General features: G+C 32.6%; 2 protein-coding genes across 2 annotated transcripts; one reads left to right on the top strand and one right to left on the bottom strand.

Moving 5' to 3' along the window:
* Positions 1-29: 29 nt before the first annotated feature.
* Positions 30-4,725, top strand: LOC101216480 (G-protein coupled receptor 1). Its single transcript, XM_004141301.3, has 9 exons — positions 30-362; positions 1,213-1,244; positions 1,327-1,496; positions 1,713-1,807; positions 2,247-2,348; positions 2,442-2,498; positions 2,881-3,024; positions 3,306-3,376; positions 4,235-4,725. Exons 1-9 carry the CDS (start codon positions 183-185, stop codon positions 4,338-4,340), a joined length of 957 nt encoding a protein of 318 aa, XP_004141349.1. The 5' UTR covers positions 30-182; the 3' UTR covers positions 4,341-4,725.
* A 5,522-nt stretch (positions 4,726-10,247) lies between these two features.
* On the bottom strand, positions 10,248-11,008 carry LOC116403240. The gene has a single exon (XM_031883842.1). The coding sequence runs from the start codon at positions 10,915-10,917 to the stop codon at positions 10,462-10,464; it is 456 nt and encodes a 151-aa protein (XP_031739702.1). The 5' UTR covers positions 10,918-11,008; the 3' UTR covers positions 10,248-10,461.
* Between the last annotated feature and the right edge of the window lie 8,458 nt (positions 11,009-19,466).

Raw genomic sequence — 19,466 nt, forward strand, 5'->3', positions numbered from 1 at the left:
AACTCGACGGACATGAATGAAATCAGGGAACACTGGAGCAAAAATTCCGTGTGTGTTGGCGCGACTGAGAAACGGTATATTTACAAACCGGAAAAAACGCCAACATTTCAGATTCGAGAACTCATTTCTTCGCCAGTGATTCTCTCAGGAGATTGTAATCGAGCCTTGCCGACCCCGGGAAAATGGCACCCGCCGTGCGAATTGCCGGGACTATTCTCGGCCGCGATCGACTTCTCACGGCGGTTATCGCCGGAGCCTCCAGTCTTTCGTTCGTGGGATCGGGATTCATAGTGCTCTGTTACGTCCTCTTTAAAGAACTTCGCAAGTTCTCCTACAAGCTCGTCTTCTATCTTGCCCTATCCGTGCGTATCTTCTTCTTCTTCTTCTTCACGTTACATTATTCTTTTTTAATCACTATTTCAGATCTACTTATCTTCGTTTCTTCATATCATTATCGAGAATCAGTGATTTCCAATATAATGATTTGATTTCGACAATTGATCTTCAAGATTTAGCTACACTGAATATTCGATGAACTTGACTAAAATCAATGTGAGACTTGAACAATGAAGCGCGATTATCTTAGCACAATAGCATTGTTACTTAGTGTTCACGTGCGTAGCGTTGGTAGTTTAGGATTCTTATTTTTGTTTCGTAACTTTTCAATTTTGATTACGGTCTCTTCTCGGACCGTCTCTCGATACTGCTAGGGTTTTGTGCGAAGATTATTTTATAAAATTCGATTTAGCTTTGAATGTTCGGTTTGTTACGAACTGCGCCTTAGTTTTATCTTCAAATTTTGGTGCATGGAATCCATTTTCCCGATGCATATCGGCTTAGTCGCTTCTCCAATTTTTGTCTGTTTGCTAGTGATTAATAAATATCCGTGAAACCATGCTAAATTCCGTGAGAATCGTGTGCGCCGAACAAAGTAGATAACGGATAACATTTAGCGTCACGGACAGCTACTGATCTTAATTTCCCAGTGATACATTATGAAAGTGAAATTTCACCAGCTGCTCTAATAATTTATTAGCAAGTGTGCATGTGATGAGACATCCTCTTCCTGCGAACTGAAATGAAAAAATTTGCTATTAGAAATAGAACTATACGGATAATGCAATTTCCGGAGCCAGAGGCTTTCTCTAATTTTCCGCTAAGATGCTTAGCTGCAAATTTCTTGCTTACTAATGGTAATTTGTTGGGATGCAGGATATGCTTTGCAGTTTTTTCACTATGATTGGGTAGGATACCAGGTGTCATCTTCTCAAAATGGATTCACTTTGTAGCCCTAGCTTGTTACTGATGAGTATTGTTTCAATTTAGGGATCCGGCTACTGGATTTTACTGTTATACTCAGGGCTATAGCACTCATTTCTTTTGCGTGGCATCGTTTTTGTGGACTACAACAATTGCATTCACCCTTCACCGTACTGTTGTTAGACACAAAACCGACGTCGAAGATTTGGAGGCAATGTTTCATTTGTATGTATGGGGTACGAATTTAGCTGTTAAATTTGTGGCATCTCATTTTGCTTTTGGTTTCTACTTCTTTTTCTTACAATGTAGATAATGTTGGGCACGTTTAATGTCCTTTTTTTATTTCCAAAATTAGTATTACTACAAATCTGCAACTAATCTTGTTTGATATACGAGTTATTAAACTTATTTTATAGTTTTGGATGGTAATTTGAGTACATATTTTATTTCAGGAACATCGTTAGTGTTGACTGTTATACGTTCAATTGGTAATAACCATGGACATTTGGGTACTTGGTGTTGGGCACAGTCAAGTCGTACAGGAAAGGTGGGCAACTTTGAATCATTTCCTTCAAGCATGATTGTGTTTTTAGTTATTATAACTGGTTACTGGGATGCAAGTGTTCTTTTTAGAATGAGACTGCAATTAAAATTTGTATTGCACTGAAAACCCAAGATAATTAGGTCATTTCCAAATGGGAACTTATGAAGTTTTTTTCCATTCTACTTACTGGTTTCATTTAGAAATGCAGTGTTAAACTTAAAATGAAATATGCTCATAAGGAATAAAATTTTCATCTCAATTTGCAATTGACTACCTTGTCGATTCCAACCCGTATGTAAATGCTGTTGCTAGTAATATTAAAGAATGTGATTTATGTCTTATAGTAGAAAAATAAAGATTATTTCCTTTTATTATAAACCTTCAACTTTAATTGTGTTTGTATTTTCATCCTACTCTTACTTAACTCTGTCCTTTCTTGCAGGCTGTTCACTTTATAACATTTTACATGCCACTCTGGGGTGCAATTCTCTACAATGGCTTTACTTACTTTCAAGTGATACGCATGCTTAATAATGCTACCCGTGTATGTTCTCAAATCATTTCTGAAGAATATATTATACTTTGAATCTTTGATCATCTGTGCATTTCATAAAACTTTCGGTTGTGGAATTTCTAGATGGCAGTTGGCATCTCAGATAGGGCTTACCAGTCAGATGCAAGAGCAGACATGAAGGTTTGATCTTCAATAATTTCTTTGATATGATTTAGAGAGATTCAAAAGAATAATGTTGTCAGAGAGAGATAAAAAGAAAGTCCTAAGAACTACACTAATTGAGGATTGTTTTATAATTGTCTTTCATTAGGGGTAGATGATCCTTTTGTTTTTGTTTTTCTTCACACGAACTTCAAGGACACTTGAATGAATAAATTAAGAAAAATAGTTTACAATACTAAATTATAGGTATTTAATGTTTCTACTTGTCATTAGTTCAGAATCCAGAAACATACCTTAGTCTGCCATCCATTGTGTGCATGTATAATTTTCTTATTTTAAATAGTCTACAATACTAAATTATAGGTATTTACGGTGACCTTTTCCCTTTCTCATCAAACAGGCTATAAACCGATGGGGATATTATCCGCTCATCCTCATAGGGTCATGGGCTTTTGGTACAATCAACCGTATCCATGATTTCATAGAGCCAGGTCATAAAATTTTTTGGCTGTCGGTTCTTGATGTTGGGATGGCTTCTCTAATGGTAACCAAATTTTCTTTTTGGAAATAGTTGTGAACTGAGTATATGATTATAGATGCTGGGTGTGGGGTATTAAGGATGTTTCCAGATGTCAATGACGTAAAGAATAGCAAGGTTTTATCATTATTGATTTTAGTAATTGTTCCAAAATCCAGTCATGATGCATGATTCACAATCAGCTTAATCACCATCAAGTCGATTAGCTTTTCCACAAATTTATGCGAGACAATTCTATTTCTGTTGGTAATATTAACAAACTAGTTATGATTGACTATGTGCTGTAGGGCTTGTTCAATTCAATAGCATATGGTCTTAATTCTTCAGTGCGACGGGCAATTTCTGAAAGAATAGACCTGTGAGTTAACCTTCTCCTTATATCTTATCTTTTCATTCTTGAATCACATGAAGATCCAAATCTATACGTAGTATCTAAACTTCATTTATGTCTACTTTCTATCGCTATTTATAGCTGTGGTTGCTATGGTCATGGAACTCTACTAAGGTTTAGGATTGATGATAAGTCCCATCCCCCTCGGCCTTTCAGAAAAAAATGGATAAAGCTAGTGACTCTTCGCTGTAAAATTGATGTGCTCACTATCTTTTATAGCTGATTTTTTCGTAAATGCTTTTATTTCTGAGCTTATGTAAGAAATTTTAACTTCAATGTGTAAACACAATAATAATCATGGATTGAACTAATGGTAAAAAGAAAGACATAGTCAAATAGTTGTCTTTAACATCAAAATGTTGTAAGGTCAGACAGGTTGTCTCATAAAATTAGTTGAGGTGCGTGTAAGTTGGTCCAACCACTTGTGGATATAAAAAATGTTTGTAGAAACACAAACTGAAATTGATAAAAGAGCAAGTTGGGGTCAATAGAAATTGTACGAATTATCACATCAATACATTCACAATGGATGAAGTAGAGGTCGTGGTTTTATTAGCTATTGTGAGGTTGGCAAAAGTCTATGGAGTATCACGAAGAACTTCACGTAGAAGTTACTTTGCTATCACGAGACTTTGGGCTTCAGTGACGAGCCAAAAGAAGTGATTTGAGAAAAAATTCATTACGCAATTTCCTTAGTTTTAAGTCCTGATACAATGTTGACTTGCCCAGGGCCAAGGGGAAGGGCAAAAAAAAGCCTCCGTTGTCCATTTGGGCTCAGATAAACATTCTTTTGAGTGATTGCTTGTTTTTGTGTATTATAATCAGGTTTTGGCCTGAAAAACTTCGAAGATGGCTCCCCAGCAATTCAAGATCCCGAAACCAACAACAAGAAGGCGAAATGGTTCCCTTGAAAAGTCTGGATCAGGCATAGCATAGCAAATTAGCCAATGGGCATGCCTCCATCGCCTTCCTTCACAAAATTTATTTCCTCTGTTTTCTTTGGAGGACGTGTATATAGGGCTGAGCAAATTCAATGTCCGTGTAGGGTAACAACCATCCCATTCAGTTGCTGTCATTTTCATGATCTGCTGTTTTTCACGGCTACTGATTCTCCACTGTTCTTCTAATTGATGACATGATAGAGAAATTTCGCAGTCTCTCAACTGGTGATGAAGAATGAAAAATCGTGGAATTATAAAAGCTTTTGGATACTGAATCTGTAAGATTGTAGAAAAAGATTGAGCTGCCTGGATCAGAATCCCTGTATGCTACCCCGTTCATTATTAATATATCATACAATTATGGTCCTCATCGCATATGTCTACTTTATTACGATATACTTTATTTTAGTGCACCAGGTCACCGGTCTATTTATGCCAAATGCTTTGAAAATTTGTGTGTGGTTAGGTTTAGTGATAAATATTGTGTTGCTAAACCCTGATTTGACAGCTTGATTTTATCTTCATCACGTAGTTTGTTATTTTAATTTAGTGGGTTCGGTTTGTAGCTTGTGAATAATTCCAATTTCCATAAAAAGCAAGTGTCAACAGACCCAGATCATTTGTAAGGTTGAGAGCTGTGGCCGCCGCAATTGCTGCAGCACATGCTTTGGCCATTCAGTCTTGGATGGATAGGATGGTGGTCTCTATCAATGGTGGCGAATGGCGGTCGCTTCCCATTGCAGATAAGCATGAGGTGGAAGCTGCCGTTTCTCTACAGATAAGCTATTTTCACTCTTAAATTAAATTATCGAATATATGCTTCTTTTTTTTGTGATTTTGAATTGAGGAAAACTATTTTTTATCCAAATCGCTTCGAAATATGTATTTAATTATTTAAAATTAGTTTAATTTTTAATTTTTACTCCATTATCAAAATTGATTGGGATTACACTTTTTGAGATTGTTTTCAACTGAATTACAACCCGGGGAACCTTCTTTTTTGGGCTTTGTTTTGGGTTTTCAGCCTTCTAGAAGGAAATTTTAAAGAGTCGATAATATTTGCTTTTTTCCTTTTTAAAAATGAAGTTCAAAAGAAAATAGGGAACAAATCCAATTTGATCCTAAACTTATACAGATGTATTCATCAAATAACTTCTTGAAAGATATTTATTGCAATTTTAACTTTCTAACTAGTTTTTGTTCCAAATATCATAAAAGAATTAAAGTCTCTTGTACATTCCATGGATTGTAAAACATGCATCCAATATGAAAATGATAAATTTGGGAGAAAACGATATCATTGTGAATTTTCAGTGCGAAGTTAAATTTTTATTGAAATTAATAAGTTTATGAAGGCCTTTACTAGACTATTTATTAAAATTAGCGGGTATATTACTAGAAATTAAATCAATGGCAAATGGTTTAGTACTTGTTTATGTTTAGTGTCTAATTTGATGAAATTGAAATTGTAAGGTTAAAATTGTCACTTGGGTCAAAAGTGATTTTCACCCTTGGGGAAGAGAGAGTTGATAAATATCTTCTTTAAAAAAATGAAAAAAAGGAGATGAGAAGCAAAACCATAATCTATTAAATATTTTGCAATATAATTTTAAAAAGCGGTTGCAAATGATTCTATAGTTTTCAATTTTGTTATGGGGTTTCAACTTTTCATAGAAAGCGCGTCAAACAAAATCCAAGTGATAAGCTATTATGTTTCTTTCTTTAAAAGAAGCTAATAACAAATAATTGGCCAGAATTCTTCTTTTTTCCCTGTAATTGACAAGGTACGTACAAGAGGATATGGAAATTTCAACAGTAATAGAAGCTATAAAATATTGGAAATTCATTATTGTTGTTGTTGTATTATTGACTTTGACTGTAAAGAATTAATGGTGAAATAATTTTGAATCGAAATAATGTTATTACCTGTATAGATCAGAAATTTGAGAGTAACTATAGCAGTTGGTATATAGTACTACGCAAACTTGAGATGACAACTAATGATTGGGGAAAAGAATAATTATGTGTAAATCAAAGTTGTTCCACACGTTGCACACTATGGTTGAGTTTTGACACAGACAAGCACCTAATCATAAATTTAAAAAAACACTTTGATGCTTGCAGGTTTTTGATGTATCCTAGCTGTTCCAACGTCAAATCTAGCTATTGAACCCTGGAGAAATTTGCCTTTTGGTCTGCCCATTTCTAAACGGTAATTTCAGATTGAGAAATCTACGTTTGTCTCTCTATACATGAATTTTGGTTGAACTGATCGAAACTTGGAGAAAATAGTTGAAACATGAAGAATATGATTGTTTCTTTTAATGTATAGATTTAGAACAAGTAAATGAAACTAATATTATTCAATCTTAACTATTGCCTTGTGAATAATAGTCCATTTTTCTAATATCAGGAAAAAAGTGGGGAAACTTCTGGAGGATGATGAAAGCTTGGAAAGGATAGAGATTTTGGTGATAAGATGAAGATTAACTACTGGATGAACAAGGTTAGTTTGTCTGAACTTTGCATAAGGTGTTGGTTTCTAAGGGCATAATACATACACACACACATAAGAATATAGGTAGGTGGGGCTGAATGGGATGGCTTTTTCATGTGCATTGGTACCAACCACCCTTTGTCTTTTTATCTCTTATACTAATTGATTGATTGGACATATTTTTTCATTGTGTTTTTACAAGTGGTTCTAGTGTTTCAATTCAACCACCAGGGCCTTTTGGCCCTTGGACTGTCAACTCCATGGTCCTACCCTCTTCAACTCTGTTTTTTCCTCCCTTACTTGACCCTTGACCCTTTTGCTAAAAACCTAGGCACAGCACATGCACTGGCCCGTTTCCTCAGGACTCTCATTTCTTGACCAATTAGGTGTTCTTTGATAGTTGTTTAGCCAGTGCAAAGAGCAAAGGGAGAAAAATATCAAACTATACTGTATGTGGTTGTGTTGGAATTGGATACACCATTTTTTTTTCCATCTCATCAAATTTGAACATTTGAGCTCAAGGGAAGAAGGCAAGAGTGAGCATTGGTCAGTTAGAGTCGGCTTTCGTTCAAACCACCACTGAACCGAATATGGTCGATTTAGTAAGTTTTCAAATCGAACTTGATCATGAAGGAATTACAAACCAACTATTGGTTTTTTAAACCTTTGAATTTTCTTTTAAAAATGTTGTTGATTTGTGTTTTTTCCAAACCAACACCTCCTTAATCTCCAACCAACAACCTTCAGTTCGGTTAGTTTTAGTCAATTGACTCGGGTTTTCAATCTATCATACTCACCCTTGAAAGAAGCTAAGGTCATGTCAATTACCACCAAACTAAGTTCACTTTGACATTCAATCATAATTTGTCACCTAAGTTTTTCTTTTTTATTAAAATGTTTTAATTTATTTTTTGTGTGATAAGAGTGGGATCCCTACAAATGTGTGCATCTATTGCTCTTTTCTACTAAGAAAAATATTGAGTGTTTAAAAATTATATTTTTTCTACATGTGATTAAACCAAACAAATAGAGATGGATCTAGACGTAAAAAGTCGTAGTACTATCGTAGTACCTACTACTCTCAATCATTAGTTAACATGTAAATAATTTTCTTAACTTATGATTTATTATTTGTATGGACCCACGTTAATTTTTTCTACTATGGTGTGGTAGTACGATAAATTTTATGGCTAACACTTAGATAGGTCTGGTTATTTTTTTCGTGCATTTATTTTAGGTAATATTATAAGTTTTGTTGAGATGAGAAGGATTAAGGAGGGCTTTAAAGACCCTTTATGTCGGTTGTGGTTGGCGTTTTGATTTAGAGAACATGAGTTTGAAGTAATTTCTGAGCATCTTCTTGGAACATATAGAGTCAAGTTCACCCAAAGATTTTCTTTTTCAAAAAATTAAAACCTTTTGATTTTTTGGTCGGAGAATATATTTTTAGATAGATACGAACACTTTGATGGAGTGTTGGATTGCACATATTGAATGCTTTCACCAAATTTTAATGGAATAGTCAACCTCTTATATTAAACAAATCTATCATTCGATAGCAACCCTTATCGATACACGTTTAAAAGAATACTTTTGGTCTTTAAGTTTTATAAAAGTAAAAATGATTTTTTAAGTTTTAGTATGTGATGATTTAGTCTTTATATTAAATTTGAATGATAAGTCTCTAAAATTATGTACGGTTTTTATCGTCTAAAGATTTGCTATTTATGTTTGTGATCATTTTCTGGTTCTATATTTAAATCTTAATAAGTTAAGAAAAACTTAGGCTTTTTTTTTTTAATTTTTGTAACTATTTTAGTTTTTAGTTTTTGTGTTTTTAAAATTTTGTCTGCTAAAAGCAAAAACAACAAAAGCTTTTCTTTTCATATTCAATTTCAATTTTCTTTCTTAATTTAAAAGCAAAAAGTGAATTAATTAGCAAATATATCCATTGTTTAAAAACTAAAACTAAAATTAAAAAAAAAAAAAAGAATAAGTAAATTACCAAATGATCCCTAAATTGTTACAAATTCAAATATATAACTTAATGATTGCAACAAAATTTAAAGATTAAATTGATAACTTTAGAGTAAAAGTTATAATACATTGCACCTTTGCACATCCTCAAATAGGTGTGCAGTGAAGATAGATTTTCTAAATAGTGTGAGAGAAAGAGCATGACGTGGCGATTTGGCGGCCATGATTGTGCGGTGGTTATGATGTTGATTGTAGGACAGCATAAACCATCTGTGATTACACAAAGCTTTTTCTTTTTCTTCAACCTGAACTTAACTTACAAACAACTAACCAAAACAACACGCTTCTTTCCTAATTTTTTTAGGAGAAAACATTCGTAATACAACAACATGGCCTAATCACTACTTTAGAGGAAGAAGAAGAAATAGAAACAAAAATATCCATTCAATCTCCTTCAGCTGTATGCATCTAACGATAGACAAATCATAAACCATTAGCCAAGCAAACACACCAATCAAAAGAATCCCCCACGACAACCTTATCCAACTAAACCACCACGAAAACCAAATATGTCAACTTAGTCAATACCAAAGACTTACAATCAATGACACTTATAAGATTCGCACAATCATATTCCACCTGCACGCGGAAAAAATCCCTGACCCAAGAAAGATACGAACAAACACACCCACTATTCATACCAAGAGCCTCAAGCTCCTCGATGGCCCACTTGGCACAGACATTCTCACATCTAGCTAATGCACCTCGCAAGAACCACAACCTCCAGCGTCACTCCAAGATGCATTAGAGTTAAGCTTCAAGAGATAGACATCCAACTCTCATGACTCATCGTTTTAAACTTGACTTGAATTTTTTTTAAAAAAAAAAATTTAAGATCTCAAACTTATCTCATATTTAAAGTTCATACTAATTTTTTTTACATCCAATTTTAACCTTTTGAAATTTTAGAAATTTAGAAACCTAGAAGTGGTTTTTGTAATTTGACTTAATTATTTGATATTAATATGCACGTGTCTATGTAAGCATCCCATAGATGTTGGTATCTTCTGGTGACTTCTAGTTCCTTTATACTATACCAATCATCTAAACTAGAGTTCTTATCACACATTGATAGAATTATTATCCCACCTTGATAATTATGTTACCCTTTCTAAGAAAGAAATTATTTACTCAAAGATAAAAGAAAAACTAGCTATTAAAGAGATTGAAGGTCGCCCAAAACATATCAATCGATAAGTGTAATTACCAAATGAGTTTGGGAGACTTTGAGATTAAAAACCTAATGAAGGTTCTTAACCACATCATTTCAATAATTCTAAAAAATCCTTTTCGATCATTTTTTTTTGAGATTTTGTCAAATGCAATTCTTAATATTAAAGAACAATAGTAATAGATAAGCCGATAGTCATGCAAAGTTTAAAATTCAAATCTCCTTTGAGATGGCTAATCAATACGAGATTCTTTTCTCAAGAACAATTAACGGAAGTAATTCAAAAGTTAATTAATTAAACAAAAGAAAGCCCTAGCAAAAATTTTACATCCGAAAATTTAAAATCTAAACATTATTTATTTTCATCTTACCGCCATGAACGTCGGCTGCCGGCCGGCGTCAAATCCTAATGACTTCGCCGGCCCGGAATGGCGGAGAAACAGCTATTTGAACGGCCAAGCGATCGTGAACTGTCCTTCTTCGGAGAGTCCAGCGATCGTCGGAGAAGCTGTTTCATAGCTGAAATCAAATCCTCCGTTGGATTCAGAGGAGGAATTGAAGATTTGAAAGCTTTGTGAAACTTCATATGTCTCTTCACAGCTTCTCCGGTAGTGATATTGCTTTGAGATCTGAGAGATTCGTCTTTCACGGCCTCCGCACAGAGTCCACAAATCCAACGCCCTTCGTACCGCTCCCGCACACGCCCGATGTACGCCGGAGTGCACTCCTCCGTCAATCCACAACACTCGCATTTTACTGACTCCACGTCGATTACTTGGCCGCTGTGTTGCGTCACTGGAGCCATCTGTTCCTTTCCGGAGATCACCTTCGCCGCCATTGTTGTCTGATCGAATCCAATCATTATTAGCTAAAGAGAAGTTCAGAATCGAAACAAGATCCGCAAGGTAATTCTCTAATTGAATCTCGAATTAAAGAATCTAAGAGTAATTTATGCTTGCCTGGAATCTGGATCGTTCCTAGCTTGTTGGTGATCTTTTTCGTTGAATATATGGAAATCCCAGAAAATTTGATTCTGATTCGGGATTTAGAGGATAAAATATATGTAAACAGATTTGAATTTTGATAATTCTGAAACTGAAAAATGGATCTTATCTTCTCTTTCTTAAATTTTTTAAAAATTAAAACAAAAATGTTAAAATTATCTCTCCTTCTCCCACTCCCGCACGGTTACTTTCTCGCCGTCGATGAGCAGATTCCAAAATATCACATACATTTCAGAGCCTCAAATGGCTCTTCTCACCAGAACTGGAAAGATTGAGAGAGAAATGAAGAAGAAGAAGAAGAAGAAGGCTTAAGCTTCATCACTTGCAAAAATGGTCTTTCACTTCCGATTTATATATATAACACTAACGATGGCGGTTTGGTTTCACAATAAATTTACACCAATTCTTCCACGTCATTATCTAATCATCTTTTCTTTTTCCTTTTAGTTCTTTTCATAAATTATATATAAAAATAGGGTGAAATTTCAAATTGGTCTCTATCATTATTTTTCTTTTAAAAAAAATTAAGTCTCGATAGAACCTCATAAATAGTCCCTCTAAAAACATGTGATGTAAGAAGTGTATTGGATCACACTCTTTCATTAATGAGTATAATAGATCGAAAAATCGAAATATCAATTGGTCAAAGAATGAGAAGACTGTTGGGTGTCATTTAAAATTTTTCCAAATCGAAAATTTTAAAAAATATCTCAAATAGTTAAACTGACCCGATCGACCGACTTTTAACATTTACTAAACAAACCATAATCAACTTAATGACGGTTTTGTCCAAAAATCGCCTCTCGACTGATTAATGATCCCACTTAACGAAAATAGTCACCTCTTGCTACACTAAACACTAGCTACGTTAAAATGGAATGTTCAGTTTCATTCCAAGTTTGATTAAAACATACTATGATTAATGTTATTGATTATTTAGGTAGGAATTGTTGATTATTCTCTAAGTGGTGATTTGACGTGAGATAACATGAAAAAGGTAAGTAAAACAATGAACTGAGCCAAAAGATGTGTTGTATAATTAAATAGAATAGTTTGTGTTCTATTTTACTTTGATGGTTAACTTTTGATGTCACATGTTTAATGGCATTAACATTAACCACTGAGTTAATGTATAAATCATTTATTGTTATACTTACTAAATTACAATGTCTATAAAATTTAAAAGCACTCAACGAGACTTTTATTAAATCATTCCACGTGTTTAGGGTTTTTTTATTGTGCAATAATAAATAATCTTAAAAAAATTATAAAATTATAGATTTATTCGACACAAAATAGTACTATACGACTTGTTTGACACAAATATGAATGATGTTTTTTAAACCAAATTTATACATTTATTGAAACTAAACCCTTGAACTTTACAACAGTTGTTGTAGAATTAAGTTGAACCTACAAACAATAGAAATTGAATCGTCAAACTTAGTTTTTTCGAGAGTAACTAGGTCGTACGGGGTTAGAGATTATTTTTATGAATTTTGAAAATTATTATGGGATTGAAAAAAATGGGAGAGGAGAATTTGATAGTTGTCAAAAGTGGGAAAAAAAGTAGAGGGGGGAATGGGGTGTGTTGATTTGTGTAATTTGTTTTGTTATCATTTTCCCAAAGAGCCATTTTGGTGACAGCTATTCTGATAAAGAACCCTCTCCTCCTTGCCTTCTTCATTTTTTGTCCTCTTTCTCTTCTTACCTCACTCTCTCCTTCTCAAGCGTTTCTTTCACACTCTCTTGCTTTCAATTATCAACATCTATTCGAGTTCATCTAATCAAAGGTGGTCGGTTTAAGAGAAGGAGGAATTTTAGTTTGAGAAAGATCTAGACCGACAATTTGTTAATTCGTTTAATTAACACTTAACTATTTTGTTAGATTATTGTATGAAATAAGAAGAAAAAAAATGATCAATACAACTTTTTTACATATATTTGATATTCTTTTTGTTTACATATATAATTAACTCATGTTAAAATATAAATATTAAATTTTTCATATTTATTTTAAGAAAATCGCACTAAATCACAAAAATATTTAGAAAAAACAGCTCATGACATTTTTTTTTCATTTTGCAAATATGGAAAAATTAGTGATATCAAACCGTGATCAATGAACTCGAAGGACTATTAGAAAATGTAGTGACATGAGTCAATTATCATAATCTTTTTTTACTATTTTTGTAAAAGTCCATTTATTTTAACAAAATAATTGAAACTATATATATATAAGGGTAGATTTTATTATATTTTATAAATATTTTGTTATTTGTTATATTTTATAAATATTTTGTTATTTTGTTATTTTTTGAAAATCGTACAATAACGTTTTGTTTCTCACATGCGATCAAATTTGATAGAGTACTAACATTTTATCACATGCAAATGCATCCAAAACAGATATTTTTCTTTTTTATTAAATCAGTGTCCATAAGTTTGATAAAATCTCAATTTTCATTTTACCATTTGCTATATATTTATTTCATTCTTTTATTTTTGTGGCTTTTGTTATTTGTCCATTTTCGTTTAACTAAAATATTTTCCAATTTATTCTCCAATTCAAAAAAGCATTTAGACCCTTCTGTCTGTTTCAAGGCAGCAAAAAGAAAAAACATTCACAAAATATAGAGGAAAAAAAAAACTTAAATTGATAAATAGGATTTAATAAATTTTGATATATTGTGTAACTAGTTTTAATATTTTGTTATTTTAAAAATGTTTAAGAAGTAACTTTAAATTTCAAATGATTACAAAAAAAAAAAAGTATTGGAAGATTTGCTCAATATTTTTTAATTAGCTGTATTTTTAAATGATTTTTAATATATGTATATATATAAGGAGAGAAAAATACAATTATTTACATGTCAATTACTTTTTTTTATAAAATTTGTAAAAAAATATATAACATTTTGATAAAACATTTACGTTTAGTGTAAAAAATCAACTATAATAAATTTTATTTTTCAGTTAATAAGTTTGTCAAATTTTCTTATTGATTATTTTATCTTAACCTAATTTTAATTGAATAATAATTGGCATGATATCACAAATTTTACTTAGGCCATCATGCAATTAATTAAATGAATTAATACATTTTAGTGTACTAAATCTTTGTATTAAGAAATGGAATCCACATAGCGCGTGAGATGCGCGTGCGAAATAGTGTTAGTCCCCACAGGTACAAGTGGCGGCTCGGTAATGCATAGGTCCCATGTTGTTCACAACAAAACGCTACCGTTTTGGCACGTTTGCATTGTATTGTAGCTGAAAAGAGGGGCGTGGGTCTATTGGTTTGGGCCACTGGCCCATACCTTTTATTAATAATTTCGGCCCAACAAATATCTGATTTCTTTTGCAATTTTCCTAACAAAGATTTAGACAAAACACATTGATTTAATGAAATTTGACAAATGTCCTATTTTGAAAATTATTTTCTTAAATGGAAAAAACTTTTAATTAATTATTAATTATATAATACGAATATTAATGAGATATTATATTCATAAGATTATTTGAAAAACTACCTTATTTAAAATGATTTGAATTTAATATGTATTTCATATCTTCCTTAAATTTGTTTGACTAATTAATATGGTAATAAATTTCAAGTATGTTTTAAGTTAATTATAAATTAAAATATATTATAATTTGTAGTAAACTATTTATATATTCTTTTCAAAATTATTTCTTTACATAATTCTTCTCCTTCTCCACCAGTCACAATATACCTATTTTTCTTCATCACCGACAGTTATTTTTACCTATTATTCTCCATCATTTGAAGCTTTTAGATATTCAATCATAAAATTCGAACTTCTTATTACATTGTTTTCTCAATTTGTATTCAAATTTCTCATAATCGTAAGCTGCAGAATCTTAATAAGTCGCCGACATATACAATTCTCCATCACCTGAAGCTACGATAAAGTCCATAGTAAGTCATTTGTTCTTTTACCAATTTAAAATTAAATAGTTAAACAACAAAACTACCTGATTAGTTCATTATGATTATATCATCTGCGTATATATCATATATATTAACAATATACCCCTCATTTTAATATTATTCTGATATGATTTTATAAATATATATCATATATTATTTATGATTATACTAGTTTTATAATATTGTCGCATTATATAATAGTTTGTACGTGATTTATTATATATATACCACATCTTATTTACATTTATATTAGTTTTATATATTACCCGTGAGATATAATACTTTTAGTTGATGTTTTATATGATAAACTAATGTTTTTCTCAACGTTACATATACTATAAAACAATTAGAGGTCGTTTGGGCCCCGATTTATCAATGTGGGCTTGGGTTATAATAACCCAAACACACGCTTGAGGCCCGTATAATGGAAACCCTAGTTTTAGGGTTTCCATTACTCGTCTTCACAATTGAATCCTTCGTTTTCCATTCGCAATTCTCACTGGTTTACTTCCTCTCAACTCGTCTTCATCCCTCGCAACTCGTCTTCAATCTCTAAACACTACTTCATCCTTAAAGTCGTTTAATCATTCCAATCGAAATCATCCTATCTATTCAATCCTTGCAATGTGACATTGATTTCGATTTAATTTCTGAATTTTTTTTTCTCTTTTTTCATCAACTCACCTTCAACGTATTCTCGGTAAAAAATCTATCTCTCCCACTCTTCGTTCTCCCAATTTTCGTTGAAGGCATCGCTCACAGTGTTGCCTCTGAAACAAATGAGTTTTCTGTCGGTTTCGTTGAACGGTTGTGTTTTACATTTTGCCTCCGAAACTGAAGCGCTTGCATGTTCACCACTCTTCTTTGTGAACATGCAATCCGACTCGATTTTCCCCTTCCACACGACCTTGCCGCTTGGACTCCCATTTGCCGATCGAGTTTTTTTTTCCCCTCTGATTTGGACACATTATACACCTACATATACTATCACCCACTGCATTTGGGATGTTCGAACAAGGTAGGGTTTGAGGTAACTGATTCGATTTCGAGTTTTTGTCTTCGCCGATGATGAGGATTAGGGTTATGCACTGTCTGAACAATTTTTTTATGATTATTTCTGTTTTGTGAATAATTATTTGTAATCGTTTTTGTTTTTGACTTCTATTGTTTTTCATATTCGAGCATCCTCATTTCAAACTACAAGTGCTGTTGTTTACTTTCCACGGTTCTGTTTATTTTTTTTTCCTTTGTAGTTTTTTCAAATACATTATGTGTATGTGGTTCTGTGAAAAATTCTTTGAATTTCTTTTGCTTCTTACTTCAATTTACGTCCACATATCTTCTGTAATGGTGCTGTATGTGTTTCATGTTTTTTATTACCTTTGTTCGTTTGAATTATACTTCTTTTTGTTAATGTACTTCTGTCAAAAATTATTTCTAAGCAGTTTCTTTGTTTAATTTTCTTCCATATTGTTCAATTTTTGCTCATCCCTGTTTCAACATATGTCCCTGTTTGCCATGTTTGTAAATTGTTTTGCTGGTTTCACTTTCTTGTTGCTACTCTGACTAGCAATCAGAATACATTTTCGACCATTTTTTTGAATTGGGTCCCTCATAAATATGTTCACATCTTTATTTAATTTGGCATTTGACTAACTATGTTCAGAGTTCCCACTTAGTTCCAATTAAAATGCCTTCTGAATTTGTTTTGCTGATAAGTCTTTTCTCTTTATTTGCTAGCAACTGTCTGCTCTGTTTCTTCCTATTTATTTCTAAGCAAATCTCATTCATCCATCCATTCAACTGCACTGTCTGTGTTCTTTTTTTTTTTTTTTTTTTTTTTTTGGTTATCCATTTGTCTACTCATAGCTTATCTTTGTCTTAATGTGGTAGGTTTTGACTATGTACTACCATTTCTGTACACTTCTGTAATTTCCAGAGATTTCCTGTCTTTTTTTTTCATAGGAGTGAATAAAGGCATACTTTATTCACCCTCTAACCCTCTGTATATAGGACTTCATTTGTTGTATTTTATTGTGTTGTTTTCCTTGCTTCTTTTGTTCTTTCTTTATTTGGTATGTATCTTAATTTTGTTTTCTTCTTTTGAAATTCCATTTGGCATTCTTTTTTCTTTTGCCATATGTATGTTAAGTAGAATCTGTTATGTTTAAAAAATATTTGTGGCCCATTACTTTCTTCTTTTTGTGAAGGATATACGTTCTTATAGACAAACTTAGCCACTGCTATAACATACTTTTCATGATTTCCTTGATCTCATCTCATGTTCACTGTCCATATTCATTTTAATGACTGTTGATGTTGTGTGACTCTGTAATACACATTTTATTTGTTGATGTTTTATGCTTATTTAGTTGCATTTCTATAGCTATATATGTTTTGCTGCACATCATATTGTTGCTTCTTTTTGTATTCATGTTTGTAATAATAGATCCAGTTCGTTACACCGAACAAATTCAATTCCTCTGAGGCCCAAGGTTTTTTTATATATCACGGGCTATATTTCTCATTCATTTTAATCAATCTTGTTTTTTCATTTCGACCTTGACATTCCTCCAAACAATACGGTACGTAAGCGATACACCTCATCCTTATACTTTTTGTCCTTGTACTTTTGTTATGTCGGGACACTAATTTCGTTACTTTATTTGCAAAATATTCGACTTCCTACTTCGTTCGTCAGAGGTACGAGGCATTGGCGCTTTCTATTCTACTGCTTTATTTCAAATTTTGTCAATTTAATATTTTTGTATTATACTTTATTGTACTTCGGACTTTAGTGACCATATTGGGTAATAAAGAATTCTCTTGTTTTTTCATGATTTAAAATTTAACTGCATTTTTTACTTTACAGTTTGTTTTTGTTTCGAAACTTGTCGTAAATTTTTATAAATATCGTAAACAAAGTGTATTCCCACACAAAAAAAAAAATCAATAATATGAAACTGGAAATGACAATGGATTTATTCAAAGTAAAAAAAGTTTTTTTGCAAAAAATATTTACAAAAAATTAGCATAAAATAAAACCATTTTTGGTTGACAAAGCATAATTTTAACATAAATGCCATTTGATAGCATTTTATTACCTTTTTTTTTCCGTACCAAACTAAGACATGTTATTGTGCCCTAAATTTCATTTTAGAAAAAGTGTACAATGTGTTCTTAAAAATATAATTTACATCAAGATTTGTAAAAAAAATACATTTCGAAAAGAAAATTAACAAAATAAATAACCTTATTTCATAGGCATTTGTAAGGAATTGAGGGGCTTTTTTGACGATGTCGAGGAAACTAATTTATTTTCTAAACAAAGAAACACAAAATAGGGTTCAAACAAATTAAAAAATTGAAAAAAAAACAATAACAAAAATTTAACACTATATGGAAGCCACACACTTTGTTCGTGTCAAATTCAATAGATGACTGTTGTTCACCATTCATTTTGCCTCAATTATGGATCTATACTTTTCACAAACACTATAAAAAACAATAGACCACATCGTACTTGAGTTTTTCTAAAAATAGCCAAATGTTTTCTTTCGATATTTGCGACACGTTTTAAACTGAACAACATGAATTTGGAACAATATTTTGGTTTACGGTTTGTACATACCCATAGTAGTAACATATTGCTGAAGCTTTTACATAAGTTGTTTTTACCCTAATTATAGTTTAGAAGTACGTAAATATTTTATCCTAATGTATACATTTAAAAATAGATCGTGAGGTTCGTAGGCATTACCCTGAAATGAATAACCAAAACATTCGCACTATACTAGCTGTCTTCACATCCACCCATAATCAGTTAGTACTGCTATTGGATGCACTACTGAATGACAATAAACGGGTGACCCCATACACCGTATGAATTTAGGCATCAAATTAGACAATTGTCATACTTTCGTATGATCCACTCCTCCGACCTCATCTGTCGTGAAAGTACGAGAATGGACAGACAAACTTTTTCCATTCTATGTCACTTACTGAGGACGATTGCTGGTCTGACGTTTACCGAAATTGTCGATGTCGAGGAGATGATCGTCATGTTTCTGCATATATTGGCACATGATGTCAAGAATATAGACATCTAGCGGGATTTCGTGCGATCAGGAGAGACTGTTTCCCGTCACTTTAACCTCGTACTGTTGGCCGTGTTGCGATTGCACGATGAGTTGTTGAAGAAATTGCAGCCAATGACTAACACATGCACTGATTCACGATCGAGTTGCTTCGAGGTCCGCATATTACTATATCTTGTTACTTATCAATCACCACATCCAGTGACTAACTGGGTGGTATTTCGTTCTGCAAATCTGCCTTGGGCATTGGATGACACGTACATCAAGGTGAACGTGCCACAAACCGATAGACCTAGGTATAGAACACGTAAGGGAGAAGTTGCCACAAACGTCCTCGGTGTTTGTGATACGAAAG

The sequence above is a fragment of the Cucumis sativus genome, chromosome 4, assembly GCF_000004075.3.
Source record: "Cucumis sativus cultivar 9930 chromosome 4, Cucumber_9930_V3, whole genome shotgun sequence".
Classification (NCBI taxonomy): Eukaryota; Viridiplantae; Streptophyta; class Magnoliopsida; order Cucurbitales; family Cucurbitaceae; genus Cucumis; species Cucumis sativus.

Excerpts from the sequence above, each read along its gene's own strand:
- LOC116403240 (XM_031883842.1), bottom strand. The coding sequence starts at position 10,917 with ATGATTGGATTCGATCAGACAACAATGGCGGCGAAGGTGATCTCCGGA.
- LOC101216480 (XM_004141301.3), top strand. The coding sequence starts at position 183 with ATGGCACCCGCCGTGCGAATTGCCGGGACTATTCTCGGCCGCGATCGA. Across the intron at positions 1,245-1,326 it reads AGTTTTTTCACTATGATTGG|GGATCCGGCTACTGGATTTT; the intron begins GTAGGATACCAG and ends GTTTCAATTTAG. Across the intron at positions 3,377-4,234 it reads ATTTCTGAAAGAATAGACCT|GTTTTGGCCTGAAAAACTTC; the intron begins GTGAGTTAACCT and ends TATTATAATCAG.